The following is a 19,544-nucleotide window of genomic DNA, read 5'->3' as shown; positions in this document are numbered from 1 at the left end:
TGCTTACAAAAAACTAAATCTGTCAAAAAGTGAGAAATATTTTTATATCCTCCTTGTTTTTGTCCAGTAGAATTGGCCTTTTAAGAATTAGTTTCTGAACCTCCATCTCCATAGTTAGATGTTGCAATCCTTCAGAAGTCATGTACCTGCTACTAAATCTAAAAAGCTTAACAAGACTCTATTGAGCTCAGAAATGAACAGGTAGACTTGCTGAGATTTCACCATTTTCTGAAGAGTTTGGATTAAAGGCGTTTTGAACGGTAAAAACTGCAGATTTGGAGCAAAATACATTTTCACTTCCAGCTAAATCAGACCCTTCATGACCTCTTTTCTGTTATTAATAACAGCTGAAACAAATAGAGTATACACATCTCACCAAAGTCAAGCTGTATAATTTTACTTTTTCAGTTCAACTCAGGAGACAGAAAAGTCTTCATGGGAACATTTGGACAAAAATGTGGCAACAATACAAGTATGAAAATAACGCTAGGGATTCTAATACTTTTTGCAAATAATAAAAATAAGCTCCACCGTATGAAAAGCAGAAAGTTTCTTCAGATAAAATCTAAAGGAAAGGCTCAGAAAGTTTACACCCAGGCTGCTGAATTACAGTGTAATAAATCTTTGTATCTCACAGTATCAGAAATCAACCAAAAGCTCTGCTAATATATTCAGTAGCAAACAAAACAGAGCTTCTTTCTTCTGTTTTATTGCCTCCAAGCAGTTCTGTTGCACACTCACTTAGGTTTGCATAGATTGCTTTATAATTTAAAACAAGTCAGGAAGATAAAATTGGTGGGGAGGCGACTAAACCTCACGGCTGTCGGGATTCCTCCTCCAAGATTTGTCTTCTGCATTTCTCTCTCAGTTTATCAACAGTTGTCATCGACAGCGTCCCAGGTTCTGTGAATATTTTCTGCAGAAAAAAAAAGGACATCAGAAAGAAACATTTTCTTTGCTAGGATAATATATAGATAGATAAACTAGCTGGACTGATGTTGTGCTTGTGCCCTTGACCTTCTCGCCTCACCTGCATGAAGGTGTGGCAGTCGAGCGTGAAAGACCCGCACGTCATCTGCTTGAAGCACTCGCACACGTCGGGCAGCGAGCGCGCTCTGAGCAGCTCCGTCTGGTGGTGGAGGATCAGAGTCAGAGCAACTCTGAAGAGAACCTTGGAGCCCTCGTAGAAAAGGCAATCCCAGATCCTCAGGACCGTCTGGAAGAGAGAGGAACATGGAGGATTCCTGTTTGATGATCAACCTGAGGTCCTAACGTCGATTCTGGGGTCAGCCCAGTACTTTTCTTTACCTCTATGGGGAGGATGTCAATATAGAGGCAGATGAACCAGCGCGACACCACCAGTGTCCATATGCCGGGATACTGAGCCGTGAGCTGTCCCACCGCTGGGGCTTTGGTCTTCACCAGTTCCCCAAGAACCTCCTGGTCCATCTTCAGTCCCAGCATGGCCGGGCTGTAGTAGTCTGAAGGATTCCAGCAGCACATTTAGATTACCGTTAATCTTTTAGTTTTACGTCTACAAACAGATTACAGAAACCTCGCAATTCAAGTACGTTCTCACTAAAAGCAGACCGCAGTATGCTAGATGAAGTCTCCAGCAGCTTTAGCTACTGTTGACATAAACGCGCCATCAGAAACGCACTGAACACGTTTAACTAGGACGCTTGATATCAACAGCATAGCAGGGAAATAATCTCACACCAAACTGTGAAGCATGGAGGTGGAAGTGTCACTGTTTGTCCATACAATCCACCATGAATTCAAACCAATCAGCAGGATGTGCACAGCTGTTGGTGTCCATCCGGCTGAGTGGATCTTTCTTTGTCAATACCCGAATAAATCTACCTGGGAGTATTCTGCCCAGCAACGCATCCATGAGCCAGAAGGATTTCTCTTCATCCTTGGTGATGATGATGAGGTAGCCTGCAATGAAGTTCATCCCCTGGGGAAGACAAAGCAAACTAAATGTTCAAGAGATAAATCCAGAAAAAAAAAAAAGTTGGATCGTTTTCTATTTTAAACACATATTTAAAATCCTATTTAAAGGTGATCAAATAACTTAAGAACATAAATACATAAACAGCTCTGGAAAAAATGAAGAGACCACTGCACTGAACCCCATTGAAAACCTCATGGTTTTTTCACCAAATATTGACTTCTGAACTCTTCTTGAGTTAAAACTTTAGTATTAAGTAAATTAATATTAACTTGTTTTCTTTGCATTATTTGAGGTCTGAAAGGACTGAATCTTTTTTTCTGTTATTTTGACCATTTGTCATTTTCTGCAAATAAATACTAAATTTTTGCTTGGAATTTCGGAGACATGCTGTCAGTAGTTCATGGGTAAAATAACAATGTTCATTTTACTCAAACTTATACCTATTAAAAGTAAAATCAGAGAAACTCTTAATTTTTTTTCCAGAGCTGTATGTCGAGAAGTTAAGAATGCCATCGAATGCTGAAAATGTCCGAGGTTAACATTTTAATCTGTTCAGGTTAAAGAGTAGATTTTCAGTTAAACTTTTTTTTTTTTAAATAAAACTACTAAACAACTCCTATTTAAAGTAACTGGACAATAAGCTGCTGATTTTTGCATCCCTGAAATATAGCATTTATAGACATAGACATTTATCAGTCTTGGCTGGTAAATGAAGTCTTATTCAGGCTGGACAAACAATTAGGCCCATTATAGAGATAAATACGCAGCAAGAAAATATCAGGTCATAAAAACAACAGATCACTGTCAAAATGAAGACACACCTGCATGAATGTAAATACTGAGGGTGTGCCTTAAGATGCAAACCACTGGCAGTAGTCAAGAACAAGAAGTATTTGCAAAGGAAGAAACAATATTTTTCAAAGAGTGATGAACTTTGGAGGCAGTAGGAAGGCATAATTGAAAGAATATATTTTAGATAAAGGCTACTTCTTCAAATCCTATTAAAGTTAACAGTCCATCCTGTAGAACGGATGTGAGAGGAGAGTGGAGCGCTTTGCCCACCTGACAGTAGCCCACGGCCTGGTTGTGGTGTCCATATGCCAGCAGCACATTGAACAGAACCTTCTGCAGACCCTCCTCCGCTCGGCTCTTGAAGAGGATGTTGTCAGGAAAGGTCCGGTGCATGTCTGCCCACAAGGCAGAATATCACCGGTGTTGAATTTGAGCTACAAAATTGGCAGATTTCTTTCTTTAAATCAGGGGTGTCAAACTTGTCTTTGTTTTGGGCCCAATCAAAATCACGAATGCTCTTCGTGATTTGAGCCAGCTCTGGTTGAGCCAGAATGTATTGATAAAACCCGTTCAAATACTGTTAAAATATCAATGAATTCTTCAAATTAAATTTCAGTTCCTCCAGGATTTTGTGACTCTTTTTGTGTTTGTGGTACTAATTTGAAAATATTTGCGATATTTGCACTTATTCATGACGGTATATGCAGCTTTTTCTTGCTCTCTGTACAGTACATATCACGGGCTATAATCTGACATCAATTAAGGCAGAGGCAGCTGTCTAGTACAAGCAAGACAGTTTTTGACAATTTTTGAGAAAAATCTGCAGTAAACTCCCAAATGTTAGCTCAATTTGTTGATTTTGCGTGAATTTCCACAATAATTCTCAAGAAACTGGAGGGACTGATTGATATAATTTGGCAGTAAGGAGATAAAAACGGCATTGATTTGATTGACAACATAATACTTCAGCACACTTAGTGTTTAGTCTAGAATCTAGAGGGCCACATGAAAAGCTATGGATTTGACCCACGGGCCTTGAGTTTGACATATGATCATTTTGAGTGCATAAAGTTGGATGGTCACACCTGTGTGAATGGTCTCCTTCAGCTTGGCGTTGTGCTCCATGGCTAATAGAGACTGGTAGTAACCTGGCTTACTCTCCAGTTGTTCCTGAGCACCGCTCGCTGCCATCCAGATCCTGGCTCGATGCTCATTGGGAACACCTTTACGCACAAATCTTTTCACTAAAAAAATAAATACAAAAATAGGTTTTCAGAGGTCACAGTGACTGGCAATAGCATTCAATCCCTTCGAACCGTTCATCTTTATGTCATGTTACAACCACAAACTTCAATGTATTTTATCTTGATTTTATTTGACAGACCAAAACAAAAGTTGGTCTGAAAAAAGGTGTAATTCACAAGCATTCAGTCCCCATCTATTCTGAAACCCTAAATAAAATCCAGTGCAATCTAATGCTCTGAAAAGTCCCTCTATTTAGCAAATAGAGTCCACCTGTGTTATTTAAATCTTGGTATAGTTGCAGCTTTTCTGCGAAGGCCTCACAGCGTTGTTGGAGAACATCATGAAATCGAAGAAACACAGCAGATAGATCGGAGATAAAAAGGGGGAGAAGTTATAAGCAGAATTAGGTTCTAAAAGAAAGTCCAAATTTCTTTTCTTCCAAATGATTTCAAAACTGCATATTTTACCGAAATGCCTGAATACAATGGCTGACAGTTTTCTTCAGTTAAACGAAGGAAAAACTTAAGCATATATTTTTGGACAAGCGAAAATAACTTTAAAAGTAAAGCAGATCCTCTGGCCTCTTTGTCATTTGGCTGAACCTTCTGCATGTTTCTAACATGTAGAAGGTTTTACGCTTTAAAACTATTAGTAGTGCAAATCAGAAATCCGTTTTTATGGCAGAGTGCCAAGATAAAAACCATTGTTGAAAGAAAATGATAAGAAATCTCATTTAAGCGATGCTGGTGGCATAGCAAATGTGGAAGATGCTTTGGTCAAATAAATTTGATCAAATCAATAGTGTTCATTTGCATACCACACTCTACATGTGGCCAAAAGCTTATAAAACAAAACACTGGACATCATCCTGAACCCACCATACCTAATGTAAAGCATGGTGGTAACAGCATCATGCTGTTGAGATGCCGTTCTTCAGGGACTGCGAATCTGGTTGGAGTTGATAGGAAGATAAATGGAGCAGAACATCGGGACATTCTGGAAGAAAACCTGTTAGAGTTCTTCTTCCAGCTGGTCTATGACCCTGAGTATACAGCTAAAGCTACAATGAGACAATTTAAATCAAAACGTGTTCATGCGTTAGAACGGCCCAGTCAAAGTATTGCGTTAAGGGACTACACTCAATAGTCCCTTATTGAGTTTAGTCAATAAGGGACTATTGACTATTTAAACTATTGACTATTTAGACTATTGACTAAATAGTCCCTTATTGACTATTGAGGGACTAAACTCAATAGTCCCTTATTGAGTTTAGTCAATAAGGGACTATTGACTAAATAGTCTCTTATTGACTATTGAGGGACTAAACTCAATAGTCCCTTATTGACTAAATAGTCTCTATTTAGTCAATAAATAGAGTCTCTAAATAGTCTCTTATTGACTATTGAGGGACTAAACTCAATAGTCCCTTAACTCAAGTGTAGACTTGTGTTCTATGTCCTACTTTGTGTTGGTTGGTCTATCACCTGAAATCTCGATTAAATGCATTGAGGTCTGAGGCAGTATCATGGCGAGGCGGTGTGAGCACTTGAGTGAAGGACTGTACATGACCTCGGAGCCCCAAAAACTGGTGTTTGAATTGTGTGAATTGATGTTTGTACCCGTCAGGTTCTTCTCCACGTTGGGTTTGTCTTGCAGGAGCTTGGACCACCTCATCGACCTTCTGTTGAGGACAGTCACGTACTCACTCATCATCTCTTTGTAGGAATCGTAATCATGTTGCCTTTCGAAGCCGTAGGGGTCGATCCTGCGGGGGCGAACACAATCCCTCTCTCATCAATGCACAAAGCCAATAGAAAAAGCCAGACCCTTGACCCCTCTTCCTTCCTGCTGTCTTCCTGGCTGCCTCCACTGGGTTGGGTTGCTGCAGCCAGGTGATCGAATGCCCCGGCTGGGTGAATAGTTAAGTATTAAATTACACACGAGTGGAATCGGGAGCAGTCTGTGTTCTTTAATAAACACCAGAGCTTCTGTTTCTAGTGGTGGCCTGATGGATTAAAAGAGAACAACAATGATCTGAAGAGGAAGAAGGTGATGCAAATAGGCCTGTTGTATAAGGTCACCCATGAGGAAGCAGCAGGCGCTTAGACTCACCCCGATCTAATAACGAGAATATATTAGATACGTCTACCTGCCAGTGTCTTTGCAGCACGCTGGAGGCTGAGCTGCATCTCCTTTCGTTTCTCTGTCCATTGTAAGACAGCTCCAGTCATCCACTGAACATACAAACAACCTCCAGTATGAAGGTTACTTCATCCCCAACGTCCAGAGAGCAGCAAGCTGCTGTGAGGGTAAATAACAAAGCAGCCGGAGTTTTCAGTGGCTCACCTTACAGCTCACCCTGAGAGGAGGAGCCGTACCGCAGAGGTAACATCCACACAGGTGTGCACTTTATTTGCACACAAAACAAACGGAGGGAGAGAAGCTCCTCCTGTACGTGACGACTTAATGTGAACAGAGACTGCAGTTCAAAGTTTTATGTTTGGACGTTTCTTGAGGTGATAAAAATGAGAACGTCGCAGACACAGAAATCCTGGAATCCGAACTCAGATTTAGAAAACAACAATAGTCTGAAACGTATTTCCTGAAGATTTCATACCATCAATTTAACCATCGACAAAAAATACAGCAGCTTCATTCAGACCAAAAATGTATAAAAGAAAAATTGCAATTATGCCTCCTACTGCTTGTAATACAGCATATTACTACAGTATTATTATAGTATTATTTCTAATAGTACTTTATACTTATATTGATGTAGGTACACCTATTCAACCACCAATTCATTTAAGGTTTATAGTCAAATCTCTAAAATTATTAAACTTTTAATTGATTACATAATAAAATTATATACAAATTGAACACAAAATCCTACTTCCAATTGCTTCTGGAGTCTCAAACTTAATCAGCGGTGAACAAACAGCACATATCTGCAAATCTAGAGTACTCCCAGTTGAACCTGCGGGGTTCAGTGGCATCGTCAACGGCAATGCTTTAAACTACTTGTCATAAATATGTCCAAATTAAGAAAATTGTCTAAAAACTTCAGAAATAAGACAACCTCAGGAACAAATTTGTAGCAACACCTATTACAAGGAATTTTAGCTTTAGTTTTATAAACACTGACATGATCTTAAACACAACCATGCATTGTGTTTGAATTGGAAGAAAAAGTGTCAAATTTGTCATGCTGCTGTATGAAGACAGGATGCATCTTTTTGTCCGTTCCCCGTACTGTATAACTTCCTTGTGACATGGAGAGTAAATTACAATGATCTGTCCATGAGCGCCCCCATGAGCCCAAATTCAAAATAACGTCATTGATCACAAAATAGGTCAGACTGCTCTGCGTTTGGAGCTTCTTCAAGCATTAGAACCTGAGTGATCTTCGTAGCTGCAGACAGAGAGTCTGCATAGAGTAGCAAGGACAAAGTTACATTCCTACTGAGTCACTGTGAAGACATTTGAACAGTGTTGATGTTAATTCCAAAAACATATATGATATTTTGTCATATTTTTTTTACTTTTCATAAAAATCAACCACAGCGTAAAACAGCTTGTTGTCTGATTACATATACAACTGTTTTAGATATGTAGAAAATTATACTAAACCAATATTTACTTAAAGCAGCACATCCTCATATGTAGGTGAAGGCAAACATACAGTAAATGGGCCTGGAGCTCTGTGCAAACATCGATTAAAATTTCTTTATAGACTCAGAATATTGTGTTTGACTCATTGGAGTAAAGCTCTGTGACGTTACACTAACTTTAAAGCATAAATAGTGATAAAATTATAAAATAGTTTGCATCCAAACAAAAAACTCATAGGTCACTGATAAAGTTCTATAATTAAAAGGTTGCTAATAACTTTAAAAAGTAGTAATTTATGAACAATTTATGATCACATCTTGTATTGCACCTCAACAGTAAGAAAATATATGTAAAATAGATTTAAATATTGTCTATAATCAGTCTAAAAAACTAACACGAGTCCTTTAACAATTCCCAACAAGACAAAAAGAGTTGCTAATGCAAAACAAAATCAATATCTGTATATAATTAATTAACTAAAGGTAAATAAGTGTAATAAAGGTGGTTGGAGTAAAAAAAAAAAAAAAATCTGAATCAATATTTTAACCCATTATTACACAAATTAATAGAACTGCTCCTTTAAGGTAATCATAGCTTCGCCATAAAATTTAGTGCCCAATATACATTTTATTTAAGAATAAAATAAAGCATCACCCAGCTCTTATAAGAAAAAAAAAGACACAAAGAGGACAAGCAGCAACTTCATCAAAACATCAAGAACAAATGAGCTCTAGTTTAAGACACATGGTTCTCTTCTTCTACCGCAGATCAGTGGCACAAAGTCTCCTGCAACGTGAGTTCGGTTAATGAACAAGCTCATCTGGCTCATGGCAAATAATAATTTTTAAAAAATTAAATACTTATCACCATATTTCTGGTTTATACTTTGCTGCACAGCTGTATTCTGGGACATTTCCATGATCCGTCTCATCGAACAAATAAGCTAAATACATCTAGGATTATGGAAAAACTCATGCTTTATACTTCTCTCTCAGATGAGCAATATACTTAGGCTACAAAAACGATGCATCGACAACACAGTCTGATGTTCACTACCTGCAGTAACACTGAAACAGATTGTTTGGGACAGGTACAGAAAGATCAGACAGGCATTTACTCTTAAGGCTTACTCTGTTGTCCTGTTGTCGCTTTCTCAACTTCTGAAGAAAAAACAAAACAAAACAACTTCTCGCTGCCAAAACACACAGGTTTATGCCATGCAATCCTACAGGTTGAGCGTTTCCTAACTGTAAAGTTTGAAAATTAGGTTTTAGAGTGACATAAAGACTGCTGAGGGGGTCATCTGTTAAAAATAATCATAAAGAAAGTTGTCTTTCCTAGACTGATTTCTGTTTTTCTTAAAGAAACAGTGGAAAAATCCAACTACATTATATTTACAACTAGGCATGGGCCGGTATGAGATTCTCACAGTATATTTCTTTTTTAGCCAGCTGCTAAGTAGTGTTCAGCAACAGGTGGGAGAGGGGCCGGTCTGCATTAATCTGTGTTGGACACACCTGGAGAAAACTCCTCACTAGGGCACTTTTTCTGGCACCTCAAATGTCTTTAAATAATAATAATGATAAATAAATAAATTGCAGATATAAAGTTTTGAACCTGAAACTTTTCAGAACCTCGTTACGCGTCGACAACCGGCCCATGCCTACGTACAACCACTCAGAACCGAAATTACTCAGAATAATGAACGAGTATCAGTTATCTAAATTAAAGCACTGCCATTACTTTAGTGAAACTTTATTTCTGAAACCAGCCCGAAGTGACGTAAAATGATTTTAGAACATGCTTTCAATGAGCTCACAACTCCATGACTGGACATCCACCGAACAACTAAACCAACAGCATTATTATCCAGAATATTGAGGCATCACCGTTTAGAGATCTGAGCATTTACTGTACATAAACAATCATCTTTTTGCATTTATAATTTGAACATAATTATATTATTCTTCTTATAGCTCTCTTTGTTATCTGTCCCATTAGATACAGTATGTACAGTTAAAAACTGCAACAGTTCTGTTGGTGCTGGTGTCGCGAGCACTCTGTCCCAAAGCTGGAGTTAAGACATGGGATGTTTGCACAGTCACACAGAGCTTCATATACCAAAACAAAGATGACCTGGAAGAATCTTAAAACACACAGCTCTCTTCTGTCCTGTCCGTTTAAAGAACGCACAGCGGGTGAACCTCGTCTCGGTGCTGTGTCCTCGTTGGCCCAGTGGTGAGGCTGTAGCGCTCCTCCCGGAGCAGAGCGGAGGGCCCTGCGGGACGCTGAGACACTGGCGATGTCCGTACGACACCTCCGTCTTAAGGAGACCGAAAATGTGGCCAGTTGTTTCTCAACTCAGCTCCCTGAAAGACGGTTTCAAGTGCTTCTGTTTTCTCTTCTGAAGTCTACAGTTTTTCCACTTTTCTTTTTGTACAAGTCTTAAAAAAACTAGGATGTCGCTGTAAAAGAAACAATGTTCTGGCTTTCCAGGGTCGGGATTGGATTTAGAGAGTTTTACGTTTGGATCCTGTAACAATTGGTCGAGCGAATTCCACAAAATCATCTATAAGGACCGGCCATGCACCTTAAGAGAGAGGAGAGATACACCATTAATTAACTAGTGATGGAGCAGAGAAAATAGACGCTTCGTGTGCATTTTGTTACTACAGACTCACCTTCCTCATCATAGTTAGACATGTCATCTGCAATCATGTTACCAAAGTCCAACAATAAGTTCCACGTGTCCTTTGGGATGGATCGTTTATGATGTTCCTGTAACGGACAAGTGCTGATGAAAATACAGCTAAACATGTAGGTTTACACCTCGTTTTCCCCTTGTCTTTGAAACAAATATATCTTCATATCACAACAGAGCACACTTCTTTGAAGCAGTACATTACTGATGGACCAACTTGTTGAATTAAAACCAACATTTTTTTTTTATTCCAATCCATCCGGTTTATCTCTCTGTTTCCAATAGTGGGACATTTTAAGCAAAATTAGATTATTTTAAACTTTTCCCAGCATCTGATGGTTTTGTGTAGCACTTTAACTTTGTATGATGTTATGCATGAATAATAATATATTTGTCTAACCTTTTGTTTCTGTTATAAGTTTCAATTTAGCAACCACCAACTGATTCTAAAGTTCAGATTAAAGATCTTCTTGTGTTAACATTTCAGATTTCTAGATTTTTAGTTAGCATTGCTTTAAGTAAACATGTCAACTTTTTTTTTTAATAACCAGCGGGGCTGTCGGGACACTAACCAAGTCAGGTAATAACTTCCTATCTAATAGCACATTAGGACAGCCTCCGTCGGGCATCCTGTATTTTTCTCTGAACTCTTCTCACTATGTAAAGGTGCTCATGTCTACCAGCCTACAGTTAATTATGGAGCTTTTCAATCCTTCTCAAACACCTAAACACGACGCTTACCCGGGAATTTTAAGTTGCTCTTCCCCTCATCAGCCTTAGCTTTATGTTTTGAAACATTTCTGACAAAAAAAAAAAAAAAAGATGCTGAAATTATTTTAAATCTTCATAAAGTTTAAACCCTAAACCTGTTAAAAATGATGAGAGTTAAATCTTTGTGAACAAGCTCTACATTAGCCAACGGCTTCCTCATGAAAGTTTTTGAACAAAAAAAAAAACAAATCACAGATTTATAAAATATTTACCCATATTTCATCTGTTAGACTTTTTCTACATTTGCTTGTTGAGATCCAACGGTTTCCAGCCCAAATTCACCTACTGCCAAGGTGCATGGAGAACGAAAAAACAAAAGTCCTGATGAGGTGAAGACTGCAGTAGTCAGAGTTATGTATTCTGCGATGAACTGCCTGGACTACAATAAAGGTTATTTTTAAGTAAGATGTATTCTGGCTCTCTTTGTCTGCAGTACATTTGATGTTGGCAGGTAACACAGTAACAAGGAAGGCAAGTTACTGAGGAACTACAAGTTGTAAGTTAGCTACAACGCTTTCAGTAAACCTTCTTAAGATAAGAGTTTTTCCAGTAGCTGGATAGACGACCGATTATCTGCATCTGTGTTTGCTTCACCACATTGCCACTTCCTTTTCTTCTAAAACGCTTTCCCATTAAGTTGTTGCAACAAACAAATACTTAATGGGAAGAAAATTGAAGGCTCGCCTATGCTGGACAAAAGATATTGTCATAATTCAATAACGTTGGAGAACTTTGTAAGCAGAAAGAGTTTCCCATAAGATGCTCTATACTTGAAATGTGAACACTACTAGCACTTGGTTAATGCACAATGTTTATTTTGTTTCCTTCAAATATGCATTTCAGCTTAAGTGTACTTATTATTTGTAGAATAAGCTTTAAAAATATTTATCATGCGTTATCTTGAACAGGTCTGAGAGTCATTTTATATTATAGCCATGCAGAGTGTGAATGTATATAATATGTCCTATTGGATGCTACATCCAAACAATCCTTTGTATGTTTGATTTACTGATGGACAATAATTTTGGCTTAATATAATCAGGCAGCTCTAATTTCTAAGTAAAAAAAAAAAAGCCAGTGAGATTCATCAGCAATTGTTGTAATGTCGGCTTTTACGCCCCTGTGTACAACACAGGTTTTCATAGAAAGGTCCAAGGGCCATGTTAAGCAGATCCTCGACTACAAAAATGAAATATATTAGGACAAAACTACAACTTTTCAATTAAAATCTACTTTAAACATGTTAGATGCAACACAAAGTGATCATGTTTACCAAACGTTCTGGTTTCCTTCTATTTTCCTGGTAGACAGGACCACATCTTCTCACTAAATTACACTCTAAAGTACACCTTTGTGCATCCAAATCTGTTTTTAATTGCTTTATTAAAACCTGGATAAATACAGCAGGTGTTTTAAAATGAAGACTGACCTAGATCCTGTTTTTAATTGCTGAGATTAGACCAAATATATATTTTCGGTTTTCTTCATTTGGGCTCAAAATGACGTTTTGGACCTACAATCCAATTTACACAAACAAAATCTGATTAGTTTACTACTTTTTAAAACGGGTCAAGCTTAGTTTATTGTTGAGGAGATAAAATGAATAAAAATGAGAACATTTCTGGTGATTTTAGGTTTTAAAAATGTAATTTTTTTTTCAGCACACAAGTACTTTTGAGCTTATGATTTTGGCCCATGTGACAAAACGTTTGGACACCCCTTGCTTAAGATGTCTGGACTGAACCACAAAGTTTCTTATCTTTCAAATTAAAGCTGAACTCAACCCATTAAGTAATTTCAGTTCAGTAATGTAATGCACAAAAGCTAGAGATTGCACAGGCTTTCAAATCGGGTTATTATAGAATATGAATGATGGGAAATAAATTATTGGCACCATTTTCACTCACCAAAAGAAATCTATTCCAAAGATCAAGGAACTTAAATCGTCCTGACAGAACCAGGTTCCAGTAGGCTACAGCCATCTCCAAATCTGCAACAAGAGGAATAGCTCAGATTTTTATCTGCTCAAAATGAGACCTCGTCTGCTGACATTCGTGCCATTTAACCTACCAAGACCTTTCTGTCCAGGATTTTTGGCAAAGTTAAAAGTGAACTGGTAGAAGTCTTTGAACTTCCCGCTGTCTTTTAGCTCCTGCTCTAATCTCGGCAAAAGGGCTTTCAGTTTTTCTGGACTGTCGCACCTAAAACAAAAACAAAAAACAGTCCAGTTATGTCAAAAATAATCACAGGCTGGCATAACCCAGCCAGTCGTGACAGGACCGCCTGGCTGCTGAAGACAAACTGGCCGACAGACTCAGAGACACAAGCCTTAAAAGTCAAAACATCGCAACTTTCTCATTGAGTCATCACACGAAGACACAGAATACCCAGGCTGTGGGCGGATCTATATTTAGCCGGCCTTCCCTCCCTTGGAGCTACAGCAGGAGAACCACCAGGAGATGAGACTAGGAGTGCAAAGCAGGCTCCTGATAAATAAAACAAAAAAAAAAACACTCACCCCAGTTCTGTCATTCCATCCATGAACTCCTTCTTGGTGAATTCACACTGAGTGGCGGCGTGAAACTTCCACGCAACGACCAGCACGGTGATGCTGGCCGGGTCCAACGAGAGGTCATCACAAAACTGCTGGATCCCGTCAATGCCAATCTTATTTTCATCCTGGGGATCTGCCGAAACAAAGAGCTGGGTTACTTTCTCCGTTTTGGATAAAACAAAAGCGCAACTATGTGAAGCTTTCTACATCAACCTGAGACAGTGATGCAGAGATTTATAAAAAGCTTTGCTTTGTTAGATAAGATAAGATTTATTTGTCATTGTCATCAACAGATTACAACGAGATTAAGATTTGCTCGACTCGAGTTAAAATGCAGGTTATGTGTATATACATAATATACAATATACATACATACATAAAAAAGATAAGTTATGTTATGTCACAACCAAAAACTCCGACCAACACAACGTAGCAACATCAATATGCAGTGGAACATAAAATACAGACAATGTGGAAACTTTTCAACAAATAGAAATCAGAAGTTTGGCTTGAATTTGTGTTCAGCCCCAAAACGCCTTTGACTGCAATAACAGCTGCAACTCCTTTCCTGTATTATTCTAATTTATGGAACTAGGAATAAGACATTTTTGCTAAATCACTCAAGCTTAGTCAGACTGCAGGATAAATACGTCTGAGATTCAATGCTCGATTCTTGCAGCTGATTTGGACTTTGACTGGGCCATTCTAACACCTGAAAATGCTTTGACCAATGACAGAGCTGCACAACATATCAAACTGCAACTTTGCTTTCCAACAATACACTTGGACAGTAGGATGGACTTGTCTTTTATGCCTACAACGGATATAGATTTGCATATCCCAAATCTGAAAGCTCAGATAGAGGGGCTGGGACATTATGATGATGGAAAAGAAACTTCTCTTCATTTAAATATTAAACAATACAAGTGGCTTGTGGTAGAGGGGTCTTCTTGTAACTTTCTGAGGGCCACTCTTCCATAGAGGCCAGATTTGTGGAGTATGTGACTAATGTTTGCTCGGGTTCTCCCACCTGAGACGTGGATACCTGCAGCTCATCCAGAGCTATCATAGGAATCTTGGATTTTTCTGTCGTTAATGACAAGTTGCCATCCTACCAAGTGGACATGCCTGGGTAACTTGACTTTTACAACCAATCCCTACTTTAAACTTCTCCTAAATGTTATCTGCTGTGTTCCTATGTCTTCATTAAGCTTCATTAAACTAATTTTCTCGAACAAACCTCTAAACTCTTCACAGAACAGCTGGATTGATACCGAGGTTATAATAAATGACTAATTAGGTGACCGCTGAAGGTAAAAACAGTAATGAAAGCTAATTGCAAATACAAACCACAATTCACTGAACAGCTATTGCTTTTTTTTCTGCTACATAATTATTCCCTACTTTGTGTTGGTCCATCACATAAAATCCCAATAACATACACAGACGTTTGTGGTTATAATAGAAATGTTTAATGGGTATAAATACTTTTAAAGAACTGCGGTAAGAGCATACAGAGCAGGATGTGAGTTATCGAGCCTTACCTTTGTAACGATTGTAGAGCTGCTCCAGCTTTTTCCGGTCCACCGAGGTTTTCATGGATTCCTTACAGTAAAGCTCTGGATTCTGAAAATAGTTGTCCGTTGCAACTTCTAGTTTCCAGTCATTTTGAGTGAGGCAGTACACGGCCGTCTTCTCCCCAGCCTGTGTGAAGGACATGAACTGCCGTACCTTGTCCCTCTGTGAAGACTTCAGCTTATGCTGCGCAGACACAGGACGGGGGTGGTCAGAGACGAGCGGCATCAGACGGGGCAAAGCAGAAACCAAGGCACAAACACAGAGAGACACAAGAATGAAAACAAACAGCGAGATGCAAACATTAAAACACATTCAGGAGGCAAGAAATCACTCAAAAACCCATACGTCAAACACCATCAGTAACCCCGACAAACAGGCGTTTAACAGGATGGTATTTATACGCTGTGTGAGAGCCACACAGGCTCTTCTGAAGAGGGATGTTGTGGGTACTCAGAGCACATGCTGTACCCCTAAGGGCCCCGCAGATAACTACAGTCACAGACGTAACATGAGGATGGAAATAAGATGCCATCGCGACGAGCCAGAGGTGCAACAAGTCTGGAGTGTAACGCAAGCACTGTGCCGAAAATACTGAGAAATATAAAAATAAATAATTCAATCAAAACAGGCAGGGAGCGCAGATTACAGGAGAGACTTTTAACTTTCAGCCAGCTCCAACCAATCATATATGAGTAAAGAATACTGAAACATAAAAGTGATATAATACTAGTTTACAGGAATCTATGAGGCCCAGAAGCTTTCATAATACCTTAAGCAAAGCTGCACATGACTATCTTGTTTCCAAACACTATGGTTCAAAACCAAGTGAAAACTATTAGCATACCGTTGCCAGTTTAAAGTCCTTCTAATGGGATATTAAGGTGCTGGAGAAGAGACCGGTTAGACAGCAATGTTCTTCAGCTGTATGGACTATAGTATACAGTAAAAAGCATTGCCTTTTGTCTACCTGTTGCTGTGCAATGTTTGACAGCTGGCTGAAGAAAAGACAACTACATTTTTCTCATGCAGAAAAGCCCAAATCGGCTGTCACTATTTTAAAACACACTGCTAGAAAGCTATTAACTGGAAAGCTGCTTTAGATAAAAGCAGCTAGCCCATTTTTGTTAAAAATCTTTAGGTTGTTATCGGGATACCTAGTTTTTTTTTTTTCTCTAAGAGGTTACCATATGGTGACAACAGTAACAGCTCATGGTTTCCAATGAACTGAATTATGGATTAAATCAGCTATAGTGCTACTGCTCATTTAGGTAATTTATCAAACTTAGCTTGGGAGCTTGGATGTGCAGATTATCTCATATGTTTTCATTTCAGATGAAAGATAAGCAAATGCGTCTGTTTTTTTAACCTAAAGGCTGAACACAACGATGCATCTGTAGAAATATCCGTAGGGTGCATAAAATTGCACTATGCTTTTTTTCTTCTAATATTTCTAGCTTTACATTATAAAGCAAACTGGTCCAACTGAAGGGACAAATCTCGACCAGATGCATCATCTAGACACTTCTCTGCAGAGCAGCATTTCCTGAAAGCAAAGACTAAAGGTTGAGTTTAACGAGCTGCTATTGACCCGCCTGACATTTTTACTGATTTCTGTCATTAATCACGCGTGGATTAAGATGGATGTTCCGTTTGCCTTTAAAGACCTACCCGGTCATCATTGGGAAACATTTGGGTTAGCTTTGTCTACATCCCAGCTAGTAACTTGCACAGGCTAACGCTAGCCGAGTTAGCCAGAATGTATTGACAGCAATCATGAGGATATATCCTCCGCACAAAAGTGTCAGTGCTGTTATGAAGACGGCCGAGATTTTAGTGAAACGACACCGTCCGTGTTTGAGGTCCAGCGGTTGACCTGCTTACAGCCGAAGTTACCAGACTGCCAAAAAGGGACGTGTGGCTAATGCTGCTAGCTGCTCTCAAAATATCAACTGACCTTCCCTGAAACAGCAGCGAAAACAATTAACTGAGCACTGTGAGCCTCACAAAACGCGACACATCATGCGCTTCGACGTTATTCCATCAGTCTTGATAGATAAGCCTCCGTGGCATAAAAGCCAGTGCCTGGGTTTGTGTTTATTTTGGTTACCTACCATTTTTACACCCGCTGTTTGACCAGTTTAGTAGCCCGTCTGTTGCTCCACGTGCGCATGCGCGTAGGAAGTAGCTGAGCAGAAAGCAGAGGTTTGCAGCATATGTTCTTGTGTGAGTTGCTTTATTTCAGCGACCAAATGAGGATCCTTTCAGATCTAAACTGAAAGGAAAAGTAAAGCAGCTTGCGTGACAATTCACAAAAGTATTCTAATATTTCTAAATCATTATTTGGTGTACACCTTGCTGTAAAACATAACTTGCATAAAGAAACAACCTAAATTCTTACCCTGGCACCCTTCCACCTGCTTATCTTTGCAGGGTCATGGGGGACTAGTGCCTATCTGCAGCAGTCATTGGGGAGAGGTGCGGTACGGGGCCACAGCCCATCATAGGGCAATCGTTGTTTTTATTAAAAATAATTTAAGTATGTGTGTGTGTACATTTTCCCAAAGTCGGTGGGCCGGCATCCTGCACGTTTTAGTCCTCTCCCTGGTGGTAATAACGACCTTTTCAGCACTAACTGTTCTTAGGCCATCTAATGAGCCATTATTGGATCCAGGTGCGTTAAACCAGGGAGAGAACTAAAACATGCAGGATGCCGGCCCTGAAGGACTTTGGGCACCACTGTCCTAGAAGGAAAGGGGATCAAGGAAAAGCTCTAGTCTTATTTATATCACATTTGTCTCACAGATTCCAGTTTGTTCATGTTAATGATAAACCTTCCAAACTAAGGCTATTTGCAGAGTTCAAAGTTTGAGCCAATTATGCTACACACACACACGCCCACACACCCCTACACAATTATGATAAAACAGACACACATATAAATGTTTTCTCTTAGGAAAATTATCAGACCACATCATGGAATGACCTTCCAGTGTACTGCTGAGAATACTAAGCTCTGCTTTTCTACAAAGCCAACTAGACTACAAACAGACACGCTAAGTCCTACCATCTTAAAGCCATAGAAGACTAGAGAACTTTTAAATGCTATGCTTTTAAACTCAGATGAGACAGAGGTTGTCATTTTTCAACCAGTACATCAAGGAGAAAAACCCCAAAAGTATTAGATATGTTTCTGTTCAGGGTGTGTCGCCTCTCCCCCTGCCATGGGCGGATGGATCATGTGATGGATCACTGTTCAATCCATCATCTGAAAATGGAAAGAGTCAACAACTTAGGTGGAACAATGTAATTTTATGGCAACTAAAAATTGTTTTCTCCATAAATGGAAGAGTGGTAAGCCAAAATTGGAAAGAAACCCATGAGACATCCCACATGGCTGTCACGTAAGGACAGTCACGTAAGGAGACGTAGAAAACCTGTGGGAGGATTTTTTTTTCTGATGCTAAATTATGCTCTCAAAAGATGCAAGTACTACTAATTTCAAAGAAAAAAGTCAGTCGAACATTATTTACGCATAATTTATACTCTATAATCAGTGGAAACTTATTATTGGAGCAATGAACAAACCCTTCTTTAAAAGTATTTTTATGCACGTTCCCTCTGTTTTCTCTTTTTTATTGATCAACCACCACACATGGCCTCACCTTGTCAAAAATGCATCTTTATTATTTCCAAAAGTATTAACACAAAAACTTAAAAAGAGCATACACACTAAACACAGTTTGTACCTAAGTTTGATAATTTATAGTACAAGGTTGGCTGGCTGGTTGACGTGTGACGAGTCCTCAAGGACAGACTCTACACTTCTGCAGAAACACTCACGATCATCTAAAAGTTATGGTATTCCTGCTCAACCACAGTTTTTACTTCAATAATTTGAAAGAAACAAAACAGAAACATGTGAACCAAAAATAAATCTAGAAACCAAAACTAAGAACATGAGTTAGAGAGCTTTTATTTTAGTGCTTGGCTTACATTTTATTTCGAATCAATATGTCAAACTGATATAATCACTGTAAATAAAAAAAAACATACAAAATAGCTTTTGTCTTTTTTTGAGTTTGTTTTTTTTTTTTTAAATGTGGGTTTGACTAATATATTTTTCCTTATAGTTAATATTTATCCTGAAAAAGGCATTGGGAGACTAGAATTTTGTCAACAATGACACGTGAGTCCATGTTATTATGGATAAAAAGTTACAGAGTACAGCTAATTTTTTAAGCAGTCTCAAATTTCGCTTTGAGCTGAGCTGACAGAAGGCGCAGCTCGGTTTTATCTCATGCAAAAATGAATCCACCCCGCCACAAGTGTTATGA

The 19,544-nt window shown here is 38.8% G+C and overlaps 2 protein-coding genes across 2 annotated transcripts; both read right to left on the bottom strand.

Moving 5' to 3' along the window:
- Positions 1 to 381: 381 nt before the first annotated feature.
- Positions 382 to 6,362, bottom strand: LOC114148536 (growth hormone-regulated TBC protein 1-A-like). The gene is made up of 8 exons (XM_028023898.1): positions 6,144 to 6,362; positions 5,614 to 5,759; positions 3,835 to 3,993; positions 3,020 to 3,144; positions 1,864 to 1,960; positions 1,309 to 1,481; positions 1,031 to 1,216; positions 382 to 916 (listed from the first exon to the last, which is right to left on the bottom strand). Exons 1-8 carry the CDS (start codon positions 6,203 to 6,205, stop codon positions 815 to 817), a joined length of 1,050 nt encoding a protein of 349 aa, XP_027879699.1. The 5' UTR covers positions 6,206 to 6,362; the 3' UTR covers positions 382 to 814.
- Positions 6,363 to 9,041: 2,679 nt separating this feature from the next.
- dcun1d2a (DCN1, defective in cullin neddylation 1, domain containing 2a) lies at positions 9,042 to 17,479 on the bottom strand. Its single transcript, XM_028023910.1, has 7 exons — positions 17,322 to 17,479; positions 15,177 to 15,393; positions 13,597 to 13,765; positions 13,149 to 13,279; positions 12,986 to 13,068; positions 10,288 to 10,384; positions 9,042 to 10,196 (listed from the first exon to the last, which is right to left on the bottom strand). Exons 1-7 carry the CDS (start codon positions 17,322 to 17,324, stop codon positions 10,117 to 10,119), a joined length of 780 nt encoding a protein of 259 aa, XP_027879711.1. The 5' UTR covers positions 17,325 to 17,479; the 3' UTR covers positions 9,042 to 10,116.
- Between the last annotated feature and the right edge of the window lie 2,065 nt (positions 17,480 to 19,544).

Source organism: Xiphophorus couchianus, chromosome 7, assembly GCF_001444195.1.
Source record: "Xiphophorus couchianus chromosome 7, X_couchianus-1.0, whole genome shotgun sequence".
In the NCBI taxonomy this organism is placed as follows: domain Eukaryota; kingdom Metazoa; phylum Chordata; class Actinopteri; order Cyprinodontiformes; family Poeciliidae; genus Xiphophorus; species Xiphophorus couchianus.
This window is presented reverse-complemented; position numbering and strand designations above follow the sequence as displayed.